Here is a 20,494-nt window from a genome sequence, read left to right as displayed (position 1 = left end):
GGTGAGAGGTAAATTCACTACCGAATCTCAAGAAAGATGTTGATGGCCAATAATCATGCTCAGAGGCCTGAAATCTCTCCAGGTCTCTTCCTCGGGAGGGATTGCTCTTCTGCTGGGGCAGCCTGCATCACCACCAGCACCTTTCCTTGGGTTTGGGGATGTTGGAGGAAAACTTGTGACTTCTGATCTCTTCCATGGCCATGTATTCTAGTCCTCTTGGTCTTATTTTGCATTCTGATCTTTATGTCACTGTCACCTGTTTATCCTTGGCTCAAGGTTCCCAACCCCTTCTCCATCAAAACCTAATTGATCAGGAGCAGATCAATTATCAGTTATATACACTGTGCCATGACTCTATCTCCGAGGAATTTGATTTCTTTATGTTTTTTGGTTGACTTTTTAAGATTATGAAATATAACTTGGATACATAAATGTACACTCAGTGTATGCATGCAATTTAACAAACAAAATATTTCCATAACCTCTAAAGCCTCCGTCCACCATTTCTTTATCAACAAAACCTCTTTCAGTAGAAGTAATTTAGGCAATCATTTCACTGACTTAGTATGCCCATCCATTTAGGGATCCTTAAAAATATGGCCTTGATCTTTTATATTAAATCTTTATATCAGATCTTGGCTTGATCTTTTCTTAAAGAGAATCATACTGTGTTATTCTTTTGTGCTTAATTAATTTGGTTTCTTTTTAATTTTTATTTATTTATTTAATTTATTTTTATAGTGACAAAGTTGATTGTACATATCCGTGGGGTACAGAGTTGAACAGCAACACTCATGTGCAATATGTGATGCTCACATCAGAGTAATTATTATATTCAATAATATACACTGGCATAGACCTTCTATCAATGATGTGGAGGCCCATGTCTCCTGCCGTGATAATTTCAGGCATCACTGGGCAGACGAGGGCGTATTTTTGGGGTCAGGAATATCTTATGGTGTGTCTTAAGATAGTGAGCATTGGATTACCATGGGGAGCATGGTTCTGGGGTATGCTAGATAAGCAAAGTTCTTGTGAGAAGCTCTAGGAACTGTAGCTGTTAGGAGAAAATGAGTCCCAATAGACCTCCAACCAGAACTGAGGCAGTGCCTGGGATGCTAAAACCAGGAAAATCCCCAGCAAACTGGGACAGATTGGTCCTCCTGGTCATTCCCTTCACACGTCAACCTCCATGCAGCTCAGGCATCTCCTCTCCCTGCTGTTAACTCTGTGCTTTCACTCCCAACGGCTTGTTATTCCTAAAAGCTTTCCCCTCTCCTCTTATGGACTAAAATCCCTGTGAAGAAACCTCTCTATTATTTGGCTCATTGGAAGAAACTATTGTTATTGCTACTCCGGAGGGATAGCAGTGGTAAAAGCCCAGATTTCAGAAGGTAAAATGCTATATAAAAACGGCGGAAGTGACCCAGTTTCTTATGTTGTATGTTAATAGTACATAATACACTATGACAAGAGTGTAGTGATGGAGGACAGGAGATGAAAGGGGGAATTAAGATTATTGAGGGCCTGTCCTACAGCAAACACCATACTAGTGACTATATGTGTATGAATTTTCATATAAATATATAAAAACATAATTGATCTAATTTCTTATTGCATGGATGAGAAAAGTGGGGCTCAGAGAAGCTCAGTTACTAGCTCAAGGTCACACAGGTAGTAGAGTTGCCAAGCTGTGATTTAACCCTAGATCTAGCAATTTACCCTTCATTTTATTTGCGGGTTATGTATGAGCCAAATAGTGGGGTTTCCCGATGAGACCACAAAGCTTATCACGTTAAACAGCAGTCTCTGCCTGCTTAAAATTTTACTTTCCACCCTGCTTCCCGCTTAACAGGAACAATGCCTCTGAATTGCTTTTACTGCTACTTCTTGTGTCTTCCTCCAGATCTCTAAATAACATGCTAATGTTGCTCTTTTTCTGCTTTTTACTTTTAGAGATGGTCTGTAGACTGACTTTCATAGAGGATGATGTACTTTTGGGTACTTTGTTCCCCACCCCATGCTCTACAGTCTCCTCCTAATCTCCCTAGAGAGACATATCATAAGTTTTGTTTAGCTCAATATTCAATTTTAAATCATTATAACTAACAGAATTTTGTCCATGGCCGAGCTATAAAGTGTGCTATGATATACATTTAACAGTATAAGCTTAATTTTCCCTGGAGTTAATAATTATTATCTTTTCTCATTTTTTTTTTGTATTTGTTTAGTTTTCCATGTTCCTATCACTAAATATCATGAAGGTAGATATCTCTCCCCATGTGGTCACATCTATCCCTCTGATAGGATATTCATCTGAGAGAGCTTCAAATAATCATGATATTCAATTTTGGCATTAAATCACATAATTAAAATGAAGGCAGTGTGGACAAATGCTTCTACGAATAATGTTTAAGGTGAAGTCAGAAACACTAAGAAAAGTACAACCCTATTCCTCCTGAAAGGGTCAGCTCACTTACCTACCCCAAAATAGTGTTTTCCAATTCTCAAGCCAAACACCATGCTGGTGACTATATAAAAATATATAAATATAAAAATATTTTCACCATATAAAAAATATAAAGAATTTAGATTTTAAATGAAACTATAATTGATCTGAATTTTTATTTTATGAATGAGAAAATGCCCACTCAGGTCTCCAGCACTTTGCTTTCTTTACATCGCTAGTACTGCACTCATACTTCTCTTATGGTAGTTAAATTTATAGATCTTAGAATATGAATCCTTGAAGATGGGGCTCTGCTGTATTCCTCATTATATACCAAAATTGGAGGGGGTGGAATCAAGTAAACGATTAAAAAAACAAAAAACAAAAAACCCAGTGATTGAATCTGCATATGTAAAAAGTGCTAATTGTGCCACAATGTAGGGATATCTACATATACTATATAAAAATACCATGTGTTATTAGATATCAAATTAAGTAAAATTTTATGCTCCAAATTGATTAATTAAAAATATCTACTTGTAGTTTGACTACTTTGAATTGGAGCTGTAGCTAATACTCTACAAACTTCTTTTAATTTGCTCTGTAAAGGGCCTGAACATAATTTCATTTTAATGACATTATTTAAAACTATCATGGTCATCACAAAAGCAAGTAGGGAGTGTCTGAGTCAGAGGCTTTATATTTCAGCGTATGCAAGGAACTCTTTCAGACTCACCCAACCAGCTGCTAACTTCCTCTATGAAGACAGTAAGGTAAATATTTCTGAAGTCCACAATTTAAAGTCTGGCCAGATGTATCGCAAGAGAGAGAAAGTGAAGGGTGGTGGGCGATGAATGAATCTTGGCTGCTTCTCTGTGTCCGTGACACTAAACTCATCAAACAATATCCAAATTGTTGCCTGGTCCTGTTCTCTGCTCCACTGCCTTATGGCTTGTCTATGACTGATTACATGGTGTCATGGGAGAATGGCATGCACCACAGTGCAGAAGATAGATATCATTCAAAAACTTTATATTGCATCTTTGAATGGATAAATAGGGAATTATGTACAAATCTAGATTCCATATTTCCGGTGTTCTTACTTAAGGCATTATAAATTGGATACTAATTTTTGAGATTAGAGTTGAACTCTGTTTTAATCACATAGCAAGGTACTCAACTGATTAGAAATTTATCAAAATTTGAAACCATGTTTTTAAAAGAAATGGAAAGCTTTGGAAATACTTCTGTAGAGTAGTAACCATATTTATAGCATCACATTTCACTTATTGATAAGAATAAAATTAAGCATGTTCAGTAGTAATTAATTTCCCTCCAACATGTATATTTTAATTCAGTAAATATGAAAGCTGTCTTTCAATAATATACCTTATGATTAATTTTCTCTAGACAGTCAAAATTTCCTGAGATTAGATAATATTTTTGTCAAGCATATAAGGCATATAATTCATCAGTTATATCTAATAAGTTTAGGTCCATGAAATATAATTGTAATTTAATGTTTTATTGAATATGTTTTGTGTCTGTTTTTTCTCATGCTTTATTTTAGAAATTGTTTTTCTTGTGTTTTTTATTAGACCTTTTAAAAAAAGCTTTGGTGAAAACATCTTTTTTTGACACAAATAGTATATTGATTTTTGAAAGGAAGGGAAAAAATAATTTTCAGATTGAAATACACCATAAATAATCTCAGATTGAAATATATCATAAGTAATCAGGCTGCCATGGACTTTTAGAATTCAGATCTGAGGTTTGGGATTTAAAAACCTTCACGAGTATTTGCTAATTTGTGTTAACTAGAAAATTATAAGTTAATTACATACTTGTATATTATGCTACAAATTTATGTAAGAAACATAAGATACGGTATGTTTTTAGTGAAATAAAAAGCTATTCTCTATAGCCAAGATTTTTTATAAGTTGGTAAGAATTTTCCTTCATTGCTATGTCTGGACAATGGCATACAGGGAAGTGGCACATCTTCTGTAACTTTTACATAATTTATTGTCCTTTTTGGTTTCCTTAGTTACTAATTGGGACCCAAGTTATTTGATACTTGGTGGTGGTTTGTGTGAATTTAGTTTACTTTTGTTAATGTTTTATTTATTTATTTTTAAGTTTCTGTGAAAGTAACTAGAGGAGAAAGAAAAATCCCAGGTTTGGTTTCATGCTAATTTTTATTCATCTGTTACCTGATGGAACATTGGGCTGTAAAACAATTAATTCAGCCTTAAATATAATTATTTATTTGTCATTGGGATTCAGACTTTATATCAGATGAGAAGGAAAAAATCTTGCTTTCATTTCTGGAACCTACAGTGCACCTGCATAGAGAAAGATAATAAAAACAATTATGTTAAATGGAACATACTTTTTGGTATTTGTTTTCAACATGTGTGAACACATCTGTCCAAGAATATTTAGGAATACACTATTTAGTACCATCTATCATTTGAAAAGTTATGACTTGAGAGCATATAATTGTCTTGGAATGTCTTGGCTTATGTTTCTCTGTAATGATTTTTTAAATCCAGTATAGTTTGTCTGCCACAAAATGTGCCCAAGCCAAAAAATCATGTACCCTATCTCCTGAATAAATATATTCCTATGTAGCTTCCATTCTCTTCAATGTGATAATAGTTTCATGGAAAGTTACCAGGATCACTAAAAGTTTAGAATGTGAAAATCTATGATTATTGCTTTGAAGGTAATTAAAGAATAATATTCAAAAATATAAAAAATGTTTTTTTAACCCCAAGGGATAAAATAGTAAGACATAATTTATAAAGCAACAAGAAGAATTGGGGCTTGATCATATAAAATGTGTTTTTTTGTTTCAAAACACAGAAAGTGTGTTTTACACTTTGGTACATGATACAAGCAGGTAGCATCTAGACTTCCATTGGACTGTGCAGGCAGGTCCTCAAACAGTAATTTAAGAGTCTTTCAGGTATTATTTTAAAGGCTCTAGCCCACATTTTATCAATATATTAAAATATACCCATTGACTTCTATTAAACAGGATTCACTATAAATGTTTGGAAAGGATTATTTTGATTTTGTTTTGAAGTTACTTTTCTAAGAATGATCCATGTTGTTTACTATTGTTAATGATTTTCAGCAATCAACATGAAGTGTTGGACAGTCTTTTAAAGAGAGAGAATCTTTTTTTTTTTTTTTTGTCTTTTTTTCCGTGTCCGGCAACGGATCGCAACCCTCAGTGTTGCCCCCGTACCGGACCGGGACCGGCAATGGGATCGCAACCCCCGGTGCTGCTCCCGCGCCTCGCTCAGCCAGTGAGCGTGAACCAGTCCGCATGTGGGATCCGAACCCTCGGCGGGAGCGCCGCCGCGCTTCTCAAGCGGCGCACCATCCAGTGCGCCACTGGGCCGGCCCTAAAGAGAGAGAATCTAATGTGCAATTTCCCCCCAAAATTAAAGAAATTCTTATAACTATTAAGTTTAATATAGAAATCAATGTATGTTTCATTTTCATACATTTAATTGTATACAAGTTAATTTTGACCTTATTTTTTCATATTTTGGAAGCGATACTTATTTTTCAGGTCTAAAATATGATTTGAGTCCCTGAAAAGTTGAGAGGCCTTAAGCACTGCCAGTATCACTCACTATAAATAAAGCTGCTCTCCTGTGCCAACCCCCATCCTGTGCCCACCCCAATTTTTGTTGTTCCTTCTCTTCTTTGCTACAGGGGGCTTCTCCTATAGCTCCAATCACAGATGCCACTGCTCTTTTCCTGGATTACTTGGATTAAATATAAATCAATTTAACTTTTTTCTGGATAACTTTTAAAAGAATGTAGATGTTTTTTCTTAGAGTAAAGCGTGTGTAGTTACCTCCCCGTGATGTTCCTGGTGCCGGGGGTGGGGGGAGGAGCAGTAACTGAAAAATGGAACTTATAATAAATTGCAAATAGCTGAATTTGACTCTGAAAAACAGCATTATTTATGGCCTCATGCCTCAGTGATATTCTCTGGGCCTGGAATTCCAAAGTTCAGAGTACAGGTTCCTCAGGAACACTCTTGTTGTCTGAGAACATTTTACAGACAACAATGAATGTAGCAGCTTTAATTCACTGGATGTCTACTATAGGTCAGGCATTATACTAGAACAGTTTTTTCTTTATTTTTCAACTCAAGCTCCATTTGTTAAAATAAAATTTGAAAAACTTACTTTAATCTCATTTGTAATTTTAAGAGGCATTAAAAATTTGCCACTACAAAAAATCAACACACCAGCAATTTAAAAATATTCTTTTTTTCAGACTACATGTATCTCCCTCCTTGTGACTGTCTTCCTCTTACATACCATAACCCCACTCCCAAGATACCCCGGTATTACAGTGCTCCTCTTATGGGATGAAAGGTAGAAGGGTATGTGACTTTCCATTGAAAATCACTATGTTAGCTCATGTCAATAGATCATCTCACTGAATAAGATAAAATTTAGAAGCTCGGAGAAATTAAAGACTTGACCCAAGTCATGCAACCATCAGTAACAGGGTTGGGACTAGGACTGAGTCTTCTAAGGGTCTGTGACTCTTAGACTGGCCACACCATCAGATATAATGTCATAGAATATTCAAGGGCAATAGTATTCAAGCAGAATACACATAAAATTATTTAGTCTGAGACAATCCCAATTGTTGTTTTGGTATTGGTTTGAGTTATGAAGAAAGTCATCAGAGAAATACCAAAGTGGATCCCTGAAGAATTTCATGGTGGTGGCATCCCTGTATATGTCAGAAATGACACTATCAAAAATGCAAAGATAATCTCATTTTCATCCTTGGTACTAAATTTGCTACAATACCTGGTTCTCTAACAAGAGGTAGACCTATGGGTTGGAAAGTCTATGCATGTTCGTAATACATGCTATGATAATCACATTTTGCATTAAAAAAATTTTTTAAATCGTCTTAAAAATAAAGACACTTATGGGACTGAGGATGCATAATATTTGAAATTAGGATAGTCTTGAAAGAATTAGGTGTATGATAGCTCTAAGAATGTGTACAGAGGCCATAATAGAGAAAAGGAAAGGAAATGATTTGTTAAACCTTCAAATGTTAACATTTTATTAAATTACAGATGAATTAGAAAGCAAAGACTATAACCAAGACTATAACACCTTGAATAAACTGTCTAATGTTGTAATATTTACTTTAAACCATGCTTTTGCTCTATATTTCAGTTTAGAAATCTAGAGTGATGTAATAAATAGTAGCAGGTCACTTAAAGGCTGCTAAGGATAGAAATGCCACATCAAGGAGGGTCAGGAATGTGCCCCAGGTATGAATACGAGAGTGCAGGTTATGCTAAAGATATCAATGTGAGAAGAGTGTATTATAATATTTTTTCCTGAAAAGATAGTTTTAGAGTGTTAGTAACAAGGATGCTGGCCAAAGGAATTCTTCTTTTTGGTTATTATTTGATGGTTACATCCAAGGCTAAAGAAATGAAGCTTTGAGTTAAAAAATTCATGAATATAAAACCCGTAATATTCATAGAAAATGTACTCAGAACTAATTTTATTTTCTCATTGTTTCCTAGGTGGCACTCCATTTCACAATGGCCTCCCTTGCTGCGGCAAATACAGAATTTTGCTTCAACCTGTTCCGAGAGATGGATAACAATCAGGGGAATGGAAACATGTTCTTTTCCTCTCTGAGCCTCTTCTCTGCTCTGGCTCTGGTCCGTTTGGGTGCTCGAGATACCTGTGTTTCTCAGATTGATAAGGTCAGCCTCAGCTTTTGCAATCAATTATCTGGGCAAATTGTTTTCTCCTAGTGAATATTTCACTGCAATGGTGCTCATGTCAATGAAGGGCATTGTGAAGGCACCAGGTGTCACCTCGTCACCCATCTCCACGATCTCTTTCCAGGGGTGAAGAAAGCACAGTTTACAGCACTTGGTTTTGAGCCAGGAGGCAGCAGGAATATTCCTAGAACCGCAGCTTTGATTCCTTTCCTTAGTACAGTGTCCTCAAAGTGTGCTTTGCAGACAAGCAGCATCAGCATCACCTGGAGAACTTGTTAGAAATGCGAATGCCTGAGCCCCACCCCCGATCTACTGAATGAGAAACTGTGGGTGTAGGGCCCAGCAATCTGTGTTTAAAGAAGCTCTCTAAGTGCACATTAATGTTTGAGGACCACTGCCTGGTACACGTGGGTGAGATAGGAGCTAGAATGAGTTACCAATGACATCATAGTTTAAGCACTGGTTACCTGGGCACAGATGACATAATAGTACATTCCAGATAATAGCAGCCTACCTGAATGGCCATCACATTGTCCACCACTACCTTCAGAAAATGCTTATTAATGCACCCTTGCACACAGCTCTGAGCCAGACTGTACAGGGAGGTGAAATGGTTAAGATTACCCTCCCTTCTCTCAGGAATTTTTCCTGGAAATTCAGTAGCTCAATATCAGGTGAGATACCAAGTCCAGACTGCAAACAGAGGCTTTGATGCCATCCTTTCTGCCCACTCCAACCCCACCCCTGGCTCTTCCCATTTGTTTAGTTCAGAAGTGAGTGCTAAAGGAAGCTGGTTCCTGCTGTAAACTGTCATACCTTGATACTTGTTGAAGATTATTTGTGGATAATTTAAGCTAGAATAATTCTTTTCTTTTTCTGGATAGCTCAGCGAACATACGTTGCTAGGGAAAAACTACAAATCTAAGACTGCCATTTTTCAAGAACTAGAGTGTTTTACAGTCCAGTACACAGCGTACCTCACATTGAGGAGACAATAGTAATGATCAACTGCTGAGAACTTCATCACTGCCAGCCTCTGGGATAAGCCTACAAGTATGATCTGATTTGATACTCACAGTAACACACTTGTATTAGTCCGTTTTGTGTTGCTATGACACAATACCTGAAACTGGGTGATTTATAAAGAAAAACATTTCTCACTTACAGTTTCTGAGGCTGGGAAGTCCAAAGTCCATCTGGTGGTGGCAACAGTGACCCAGGGGGTCTCACATTGCAAGATGGTGGGAGCAGAGAGAGCAGAGAGAGCAAGAGAGAGCAAGACAGACTCTCCTCTTCTTTTAAAGCCCTCAGAACCACGCCCCTGACCACCATTTTTAATCCATTCACTATGGCATGGTGCTACACTCCAATCATCTCTTCAAGGCTCCACCTTTCAATTACCACAATAGGATTTCCCACCCTCTTAACAGTCACAGTGGGGGCCAAGTTTCCAATACATAAAACTTGGGGGACACAATTCAAGCTTCAGGGAGTTTTGGGGGGACACAATTCAATCCACTATAACACTGAAGGAGGTACAAGGGTTCTTTGAAAGGTTAGTGGAAAATAGAATTAAAAGTTACTACGAATCTTTCCGTGAACTTTTTGAAGATACTTTCTGGATTTACAGATACCTTGCATTATTACCATGCCTGTGTGGAGGGGTTGCCATGCCAACCATGTGCTGGTGGAGGGCAGATCTGTGATTCAAACTCAGAATGATCTACTAAGGCAGGGTCTCTCAACCTCAGCAATACTGACAGTTTGGGCAGGATACTGCTTTGTTGTGTGGGGCTGTCCTGTGCATCGTAGGAGGTTTACGAGTGTCCCTGGTCTCTCCTCACTAGATACCAGCATTGCAACCCTCCCATTGAGACAACAAAACACTTCTTCAGATACGACCAACAAAACAAAACAAAACCCAAACCCGGTGGCAAAAATCAATCTTCAGTCAAGAACAACTGCCCTGAAGCCACCAAACTGAAATGCAGCCCAAAGTACATTATTGCAAGCTCCAGTTTTTTCAAGTTATTATTTGATAAACAAAGCCTTAGAAAAAATCTAGCAAATGTATACATTTATTAATAAAAATACATAATGTTTTAGACACAAGGGAGGCAACTTGGTGTCATGGAAATTGAACACTGGTCTGGGAATAAGAAGATTGGGTCCAAATTCTTTGACTTTGGGAGAATGACTTCACCTCTGCAGGCTGAGGGGGTTGATTTGGTGATATCCAATTTTTTAGGGGAAGCTTCAAAGTTCTCACTGTCAGTGTGTTAGATAATCACGTGCAGGCTCTTTGCCTATGACTAAAGCTTGCCTTTAGTGCAACAGAAGACACGGCTCTTGTTGTGTGATTTCATATGGGGACATTTTCCTGGCTATCATCTGGTGCATCGTGGTTCCCATGAGGGTCATAATGATTTTGCTTTAAGATATCTCCTAGGGAAGGCCCCAAACTTTTAAAATTAAAGGGCAAAATGCATTGCTCCTTGAAAATTTTGGAGCACTAAGTCTAAGTTCTAAATATTTAAAAATATCCTTCAATCACCAAATTGGGAAGGGGGTGGGAGTAGAGAAATGAAGAGACTATCAATTCATTAAATCATTTTTAATACAAAAGCTATTTATTACAACTTACCTTTACTCAGCTGCCCATTAAAATTTTAAATTCATTGTTCATTGAAGCAATCTTGCCAGAATATTTTAAAACAATATTTATTTATTTAATTTATTTATTAAATTATTTAATTTATTTTATAAATTATTTATGTTATTATTTATTTATTTTATGTATTTTATAAATTATTAAATTATTTATTTATTAAATTATTTAATTTATTTTATAAATTATTTATGTTATTATTTATTTATTTTATGTATTTTATAAATTATTAAATTATTTATTTATTAAATTATTTTGTTATTTATTTTAGAAAAATATTTAGAAAATATTTTTGGTCACATAAGCAGGGAAGCCTCTCATCCTTGGCATGCTTCAAATTATAATGTAGTTTTCTTTTTTATAAGGCAGTGAATGAACATTTCAGAACTTCACAAATCCAAAATTTCAAGTATCAGGCGTCAGTCAAAAAGGTGTTTAAGTAATTTCTTTCATTTGTATTTAAGATAACATCAGATGCTACCTACATTAGTGTGTTAGCTTAACATATCTTACTTCCTGAAATGTTTCAAAGGTCAGGGTGTAACTGGAGGTCTCTCTGCTCTTCCCTCTTAGGAGGATTGGACAAAACTTTCGTCCATGGAAGAGCTCAATGGACAGGGTGTGGTCATTGCTTCTTTCCTTTGAAGTGAACTGCCTTCCTCTTATATCTTGATGATTGACAGTGATGGCGGCCAATTACATTTTCTTTCTGATTTGGGCAGCAAGAGGTGGCTTGTTCTATTATGTAGTAGAGATGTTGCAAATAAGCAAGATTCTCATAATATAGTGAAAGTTTTAAGATTAAAAGACATCTCACATTTTCATCATTTTTTGGTATCATAACATACATAACTTTTCTTGTGGACTGATATGGCTTAGGCCTTTCAGTACAATGCTCAGTACAGTGGCAGTCTATCACATCTATAAATGGAAAGACTACGGAAACTTTTTCACATGGAGCATACTGATGTTCCCATGGGCTGCTGAACCAGAATTGTCCAAGGGTCTCTGGCACACAGTCACCTCAGGTTCTAGTTCAAAATGTTGAATCATTCTGTAGATGAGAACATGCCATGCATAATCACTCACAGTTGAAACAAAATTCACTTCCAAAGAATTAAAGCTGATCAGAAAACACAACTTGGTACAGCAATAATTTTTTAAACTTAATAGCATAAGTAAGGAAGTTTCTAAACTGAAAAATATTAAGCTTTTCAGTTTTATTATTTTATGAATATAACAGATTTTTCTTTAAACTGAACTCATTTAATATAAAAGTCTCCAAATGTGAAACATTTTAAATTTTATAAAGCCCTGTAAACATAATCTTGAATGAAAGGAGCAGAGTGGGCAGGGTCTGAAAAGTCCTCTTCTTTTGTTAGAAGCCACCAAAATGTGACATTGAGTCAAGATCTCACAATGACCCAAAGAGCAGGTGGTGATGCGGTTGGTGACTGCAATGATAGTGGGATTCATTGAAAATGATCAACTTTGGGAAGGAAGTATTTCACAACCATTATTACATTTACATCGCCATGAGAAAATCTTCTACCAGACTAATATGATCTTTTCCTAGTCAAAATCATGTCTGATTCACAAAATACAGTTTTTAAATTTGGTCAATACAAATGACCACCTGAATTAAATTGTTTTTGTGCCTCTTTTGTATGAGACAATGTGTAGTTACAAAGACTAAGACAGAAACATTAGTGAAAACCTGAGAGAAATCTGTGCTCAGAGAAATCTATTAGGTAATGTAAGGCATGTATACAAACACATATGGGTTTTGTCCTATCAATAACTTGAAAATTAGGGGAAGCTCTATATGTTGAGAACTCCATGAGATATGGGGCATGGAAGGGAAGGGGTAAAACTTAATGCTTTCTTTTTTTTTTTTTTTTTTTTGTCTTTTTCCGTGTCCGGCAACGGATCGCAACCCTCAGTGTTGCACCCGTACCGGACCGAGACCGGCAACGGGATCGCAGCCCTCGGTGTTGCTCCCGCGCCTCGCTCAGCCAGTGAGCGGGAACCGGTCAGTATGTGGGATCCGAACCCTCGGCGGGAGCGCCACCATGCTTCCCAAGCGGCGCACTATAGCAGTGCGCCACCGGGCCGGCCCAAAACTTAATGCTTTCTATATAAAATAAAATTTCAAGAAATCTAGAGATAATTATTGGTAGGAAATGCCAATGGATTTCGTGACTCCATAATTACAAAAAAAATTTTAAAAGGTGGGGGACAGATCTAGTAAGTAGAACTTAAATAAAAGTTAAACGAACACATAAATTGATGACTTATTTCAAAAGGAGGCTTATTCATTCCATAGGTCACAAAACAGTCTACAGGTATTTTGAGTTATGTTGTGGTCGTGGTAGCACTTTATTTACTATATTGAAAACTGTAGAGTTCAGCTTCTTAAATATGCTTTTTGTTCAGTGTTAAATAGGAGGGAGGCACAATGATGCATTGTTATCTGTGTATGGATCCACTACCACCTGAGCATGTTTTAGTTGGAAGCAATGTTGCTGTGACATTTATGTAAATTAACACAAATTTCAAAATCCTGGTGAATGTGAGAGAAATAAGGATGTGAAAAAGGAAAAAAGGTGGAATAAAAATTAAAACCAGAACATGTTTCTGTCCTTTTTAGCCTGTTGATGTTCATTTGGAGTCATGGGGAGAATCAGCTCTAGGACACTAGTGAACTTGGAATAACAATTAGACAAATTTATTGGAAAAGAAATATTTTTATTTTTTACCTCTTGCCCACTGTTCCCTTAGTAACCTCTGATTCTGACTGCTGTCCGTGTGTTCTCTCTGCAGATACTTCACTTTAATGGCAGCTCAGGACATGGAAACTCTTCTAATAATGAGGTAAAAACAATATATTCTTTTAGAATATAGAAAGAGGATGTAGGACTAAATTGAGAAAAATTTCTCTCTTGTGAATATATTTAAGTATGTTTTTCTATCCTTTCTAAGCAAAGGCACCTATTTCATTCAGATTTCCAGATTATGGATGTTCCTCACTAAATTTTTGATAAATGAGTTGTTAATTATTAATCTATTAATATTTTACTCGTGTATTAGCCAGATTTTGACAAGATAGCATGGAACTAAATGTTTTACCTTTTTCCTTTGATATTTACAACCAACTTATATTGGTAAAATGAATTATTTAGTACACATATTAGACACCTTTATTATCTTTCATTAAGAATTTTATTCCAAGGTTAATTATTTATTTCAGTAAATTCTTTGATTTAATCAAATACACCATTATGTTATTATGAGAAAAAGACTGTAGATATATGTGGCTTTGCTCCTTTTACGGCATCATTATTTTTGAATTCTTTTACGTTATAATATTCATGCTTTATTTCATGTGTAAATGAGATTATGCATATCTTTGCAGTCCAAGAATACGTTTTTATGCTTCTTTTTAATAGCAGCCAAGAATCCAATCTCAACTGAACAGAGTTCTCTCTAATATAAAGACATCCCACAAGGATTACGATCTCAGCATTGCCAATGGTCTGTTCGTGGAAAAAGTGTTTGACTTCCATAAGGTAAGTGCAAATGCCTGTGTTAGAAGGTTATTTCCACACCTGAATCTTGTTCAATCCATTATCTGAATAAAGACTTGCACCTGTTTCCACTGAAGCGTACAAAGGTGATATTTTTTTCTTCTCGCCACTAGTTATGTTTCCAAGTGTCTTCAACATATCATCACTATTTTTAAAGTTCAACTTTTTACCCAATTAATCTGCATTTTCAGAATCACCAGACTGATGAGCTCTAAAACAGAAGAGAAGGTGCCCTGGGCAGCGATGTTGAGCCGTAACTGGGACGGGGGTAGCAGCAAACCCATTTCGGAGCACCATTGCAGCAGAGAAACAAGTCTATCAGTGAGACTTGCTCTAGTGAGAAAGTTTTGAATCCCCAGTGTGAATTCTTTCTCTTCACCCCCTTTTTATCTCAGCCATTCTTTTCATCTCTCCTTCTAGTAGTTACTTACTTATCTTATCAGTGAGATCACTTATAAAAATATTCCTAGCAGGAGACATGGTCAGAAAAGTCCAGCTGTTGACAGAGGAGAAGCTCAGACTCAGCAGAGGTGGGAAATGGGTTTACTTGAGGTCAGTACTAATTTTTAGTACTTCTGTGCAGTGTCTGTGTTATCAATACATGCATCATAGAATCCCGCCTACCCAAAGACCAGTTAGGCCCAGAACGCTCTCTAAATGCTGCCACGCTCAACCCATGCCCTGGAACCATCATTGCTATGACGACCAGAGCTGCTTACCTGGTTACTCCTATTCAAACAGTGGCCGTGGTTCTCTGGGAATGTCTTCTCTCTCTTTAGTTCTCCACTCCTCATGCAACTATAAAACTCTGCCTCAGTGACATCTCTGGATTAATCTCTACCTGCATCTTTGCCAGCAATCTGTGTTCCACCCTAGCCTTACTGTTCCCTGTGTCTGTCACCCACTCAGATTTTTTGCCTTTTCCCAGCACCACTCCCAAGTCCTTTGGTAGCCTGCCAGTTACAAAGCATTAAGCCATTTTTGTTTTTCAATCTTCCCAAAAGAATCCCACACACTAGGGGCCACCCTATATGTAGACCCACATTTTGTTTCTCTATTCCCACACATACTGTTGTACCCCTGAGGGATTGCTAACTCTTTTAAACTGGAAGTTGTTCTATTTATAGCAGGTTTCCATGTTCTTTTTTTCCCTGGCACTCAGGGTATGTAAAACACAATGCATCCAGAAGCGCGGTAAGAGTCAGATCTGATCAAGAAAATGGAAATGGAGACATTGCCCTTTTTCCTCTTAACCATTTACAAGTACAATTAGTTATTCTACAAACTACTTTTGGTTATAAATGTAATACGTTATAAATTTTCAATCATTCAGATGGGCACAAAGCTAGATCATCTCCATGCTATATACATTTTGTTTTGTAATGCTCTTTGTCACTCACATTTGAATATGGATGGCTATTAGAATTGATGATGATAACAATAATAAGTTGTCTTTACGAAAAGCATGGTATCGTAGAATACCCAACCACCATGTCTGATCTTGTTCTCCCTCCACTTCCAATCTATGCTAAATATGTGTGGGGTCAAACCTCTCTGAAAATTCCATGCACTCCTGAATTCTTCTGCTATTTGGGTAACATCAATGTCCCTCTGGATGACCCACCCAACTTGCCTTCTTACGGTTTCCTGACCCTCTCTACACACCATTTTAATAACTAATGGCCAAACCAGACACTGAAATGGATCCACACCCAGAATTAAACTTCTGAAATCCACAACTCTGGATTCCCGTATGTGACCGCAGCATCCCACACTTCTCCTTCTCTCACCCCCACCCTCCCTGTTCTCTAACTGTGCTGTTATTCAGTCTCTTGACCTTTTCCCTTTCTTTCAACATATTCATTGTCACACCATACCAAACTACCCATGAATCCATTTCTTAACCATTCTCTTGCCACCAATACCTTCCTTCTCCAAGCAAGCTCCAAATCTGGATCAATGCCACGACTTTCCTCAGCAATTGTTCCTGGGCTCCTAAATGATACCTGTTGGAAACCCAAAAGCATACAGTTACCACTACAACATCATGGTCTCCCATCCCAGCTAGACCCTCAGTGTGCACAACAGTCATCATTTTGTTTCTAGTAATTTCTCTCTCTCATTCTTCACAACAGTTATTGAAAGCATCCCTACTTCTCTCAATTCTACAACAACCCATTACTCTCAACACCAGTTTCAACTGAAGGTCTTGTCTTCTACATGACAAAGAAGACAGAAGCTATCAGGGAGGATTCATATCCCAGCCCATGTGTGTCCTGATCCCTTCCCCTGTTTTCTTCAATTCCAGAATGACTAATTATTCTTAATGGCTAGTTCCTCTATTTATTGTTGCCTCCTATTGCCTCCCAGTTCCTCAGTGATATGTTTCCATCAATATTTTTCCTCACTTCAATCACTCTTCTCCTCATAGCATAGCTATGTGCTCAAGGTGTACATTTTCTAAAGCTTTTTAAAAAACTCACCCATGATTTTCTTCCTACTTTCCTATTTCTCACTCTGACAACCTAAGCTTGAAAAGTCAAGCTTCAGGGCCGGCCTGTGGCTCACTCGGGAGAGTGCGGTGCTGATAACACCAAGGCTACGGGTTCGGATCCCTATATAGGGATGGCCGGTTGCTCACTTTGGAGAGCGTGGTGCTGACAACACCAAGTTAAGGGTTGAGATCCCCTTACCAGTCATCTTTAAAAAAAAAAAAAAAAAAAAGTCAAGCTTCTTCAAACAGTGATATCTACATGCTGAATTCGTTCTTTCACCCTCATTTACACTTCAATCCATTTTCTCATCCATCCAATCTAGCTTCTATCTAAATGGTCCCCTGAAGCTCCTCCTACCAAGGTGACTAATGACCACATATAAACACCCCAGCTATAAACGCTTTGCAGTTTTAGCTTTTTTGCCTCTTCATAGTATTCAATACCAATGATGCTTCCTGAAACTTCTCCTCTCATGATTTCCATTGATTGTTCCTGTTTTTTCACCATTTCCTCTGGCTGCTTCATCTCAGTTTTCTTTGTTTATCTTTATTCCTTCAACCATGCTTAAAATTCTAGTGTTTTTTAGACCCAGTCATCTTCCATCTTCAATCTACCTTCTCACCCAGGGAGGGGTTTTGCTACTCACACAGTTTATAGTTCCTTGACATTATCTTGCATATCTCTGTAGCTCTCCACAGATGTATGAGTCATCCTTTACCCATCAGTGCCAGGCTCAAATTTATCCTTGGCTAATATAATTCCTCAAGTGGGCATCTGCAGGTTCCTCAACACATCATCTCTAGATCTTTCCTTACTCCTTATTTTCTTTTAGTGAAATCTTACCAGGTATTGAGCCATCTTTGACTTCTCTTTTTCCCAAGTTTTGTAGTTTATCAGTGAAGAACTGTTAGGTTTTCATTCAACTTAAAAAAAAGTTATTTTGAAATATTTTCAAACTCATAGAAAAGTTGCAAGTATTGTAGAAAAAGAAATCAAGGAAAAAATCTAATTTACAGTAGCTATCAAAAAATACCTAAGAATTAATTTAACCAAGAAGATCTGTACACTAAAAACTATAAAATGTTGACAAAAGAAATTGAAGTAGATGCAAATAAATGGAAAGATATCCTGTGTTCATGGATTGGAAAAATTAATACTGTCAAAATGTCCAAATGGCCCAAAGTGATTTACAGATTCAATGCAATCCCTATCAAAATTTCAATGTCATTTTTCACAGAAATAGAAAATACAATCCCAAAATTTATTTAAAACCATAAAAGACCCCAGTAGCCAAAGCAATCTTGAACAGAAAGAAAAAGCCAGAGGTATCATCCTACCAGACCTCATAATATACTATAAGGCTATAGTAATCAAAACAGCATGGTACTAGCATAAAAACAGACACATAGACCAATGGAACAGAATAAAAAGTCAAGAAAAAAATGCACACATAAATGGTCAATAGATTTTTGATAAAGGAATCAAGAGGACAAAATTGTGAAAGGACAGTCTCTTATTGGTGTTAGTGAGAAAACTGGATGTCCATATGCAAAAGAATGAAGTTAGACCCCTTTCTCACACCATATACAAAAATTAACTCAAAATGCTTTGAAGACTTAAATGAAGACCCAATACTTTAAAACTACTAGACTACTAGAAGAAAACAGAGTGGAAAGTCTTCATGACTTGGTCTGGGCCATAATCTTTTGGATATGACTCCAAAAGCACAGACAAGAAAAGCAAAAGTAAACAAATGGGATTATATCAAACTAAAAAGCTTCTGCACACCTAAAGAACAATCAACAGAGCGAAGAGACAGTATGCAGAAATTGGAGAAAATATTTGCAAAACCATACATCTGATAAGGGCTTAATATTCAAAATATATAAAGAAACTCACAACTCAATAGCAAGAAAACAAATAATTCAATCAAAAAATGGGCAAAGTACATGAGTAGACACTTCTTAGAAGAAGATATACAAATGGTCAACAGGTGTATAAAAATATGCATAACATCAATAATTACCAAGGAAATTAAAATTAAAACCACAATATCACCTCACAATGAGGTAGCAATAGAATGGCTATTATCAAAAAGTTAAAAGATAACAAATGTTGGCAAGGATATGGAGAAAAGGAAACCCTTGTACACTGTTGGTGGAAATGAAAATTAGTATAGCCATTATGGAAAACACAATGGAGATTCTTTAAAAAAAAGGTGGGAAGGGAACTACTATATGATCCAGCAATCCTACCACTGGGTATATATTCAAATAAAATGAAATCAGTATTTTAAAGAGATATCTGTACTCCCATGTTTATTGAAGCACTATTCACAATAGCAAAGATATAAAATCAATCTGTGTCCATCAGTGGATTAAAGAATAAAGAAAATGTGGTAAATATACACAAAAAGTTTGTGGAAAAACAAAATTAAAAGATCATATGAATCTTTCCATGGACTTTTTGAAGTACTCTCATACTACCCAACATTAAAAAAGAAGGAAATCCTGTCATTTGTGACAACATTGATAACTTGGGGACATTATGGTAAGTGAAATTAGCCAGGCATAGAAAGACTAATAACACATGATCTCACTTATATGTGGAATCTGTAAAAGTTGAACTCCTATAAGCAGAGAGTAGAATGGTGGTCACCAGTGACAGAGGGTGTAGGGGGATTGGGGATGTTGGCAACGGATGCACCATTTCAGTTTGACTGGAAGAATAAGCTCAAGAGAGCTATTTTACACCATCATGATGACAGTTAATAACAGTATATTGTACACCTGAAAACTGCTGAGAGTAGATTTCAAGTGTTCTAACCAGAAAAACATTAGTATATGAGGTAATGCATATGTCAATTAGCTTGATTTAGCCATTCCACAGTGTGTAAATATATCAAAACTTTATGCTGCATACCATAATATGGATAATTTTCATTTGTTAATTAAAATAAATAAATAGAATTTTTTTTCTCAAACCATTTGAGATGACATCACACATTTCAATACTTTGTTCTATAATTCCTATAAACAACAACGTTCTCCTACATAACCACAATACTACATTCAAAATAAGGAAATTAACATTGTTATATTACTACTAGATAGTATCTGGACCCCATTTGAGTTTCACCAATCATCTCAATATCATTTTTTACAGTAAAAGAATTTAATTCAGAATGATGCATTATGTCTTGTTATGCCTTCAATTTGGAACAGTTGCCTAGCCTTTCCTGGACTTCCATGATCTTGACAATTTTGATGAATATTTTTTTTTTTTTTTTTTTTTGTCTTTTGTCTTTTTCCGTGTCCGGCAACGGATCGCAACCCTCAGTGTTGCTCCCGTGCCTCGCTCAGCCAGTGAGCGGGAACCGGTCTGTATGTGGGATCCGAACCCTCGGGCGGGAACGCCGCCGCGCTTCCCAAGTCGCCCACTATCCAGCGCGCCCACCCGCCCGCCCTTTTTTTATCTTTTTTTTATATATTTTTT

The 20,494-nt window shown here is 36.7% G+C and overlaps 1 protein-coding gene across 2 annotated transcripts in view; it reads left to right on the top strand.

Annotated features, from left to right (window-relative positions):
- The first annotated feature begins 8,060 nt into the window (after nt 1-8,060).
- The window catches only part of SERPINB7 (serpin peptidase inhibitor, clade B (ovalbumin), member 7), a 25,549-nt gene continuing 13,115 nt past the window's right edge, over nt 8,061-20,494 (top strand). Inside the window, exons 1-3 of one of the 2 annotated variants that reach the window (XM_008586363.1) lie at nt 8,061-8,228; nt 13,741-13,791; nt 14,370-14,486. In XM_008586363.1, the coding sequence (XP_008584585.1) occupies nt 8,061-8,228; nt 13,741-13,791; nt 14,370-14,486 (336 nt within the window). The remainder of the gene's footprint in view (nt 8,229-13,740; nt 13,792-14,369; nt 14,487-20,494) is intronic. The other variant, XM_008586364.1, reaches the window with a different exon arrangement.

Source organism: Galeopterus variegatus, unplaced genomic scaffold (genome assembly GCF_000696425.1).
Source record: "Galeopterus variegatus unplaced genomic scaffold, G_variegatus-3.0.2 Scaffold3964, whole genome shotgun sequence".
NCBI lineage: Eukaryota > Metazoa > Chordata > Mammalia > Dermoptera > Cynocephalidae > Galeopterus > Galeopterus variegatus.
The sequence above is the reverse complement of the archived record's forward strand: the minus strand, read 5'-3'. Positions and strand labels throughout refer to the sequence as shown.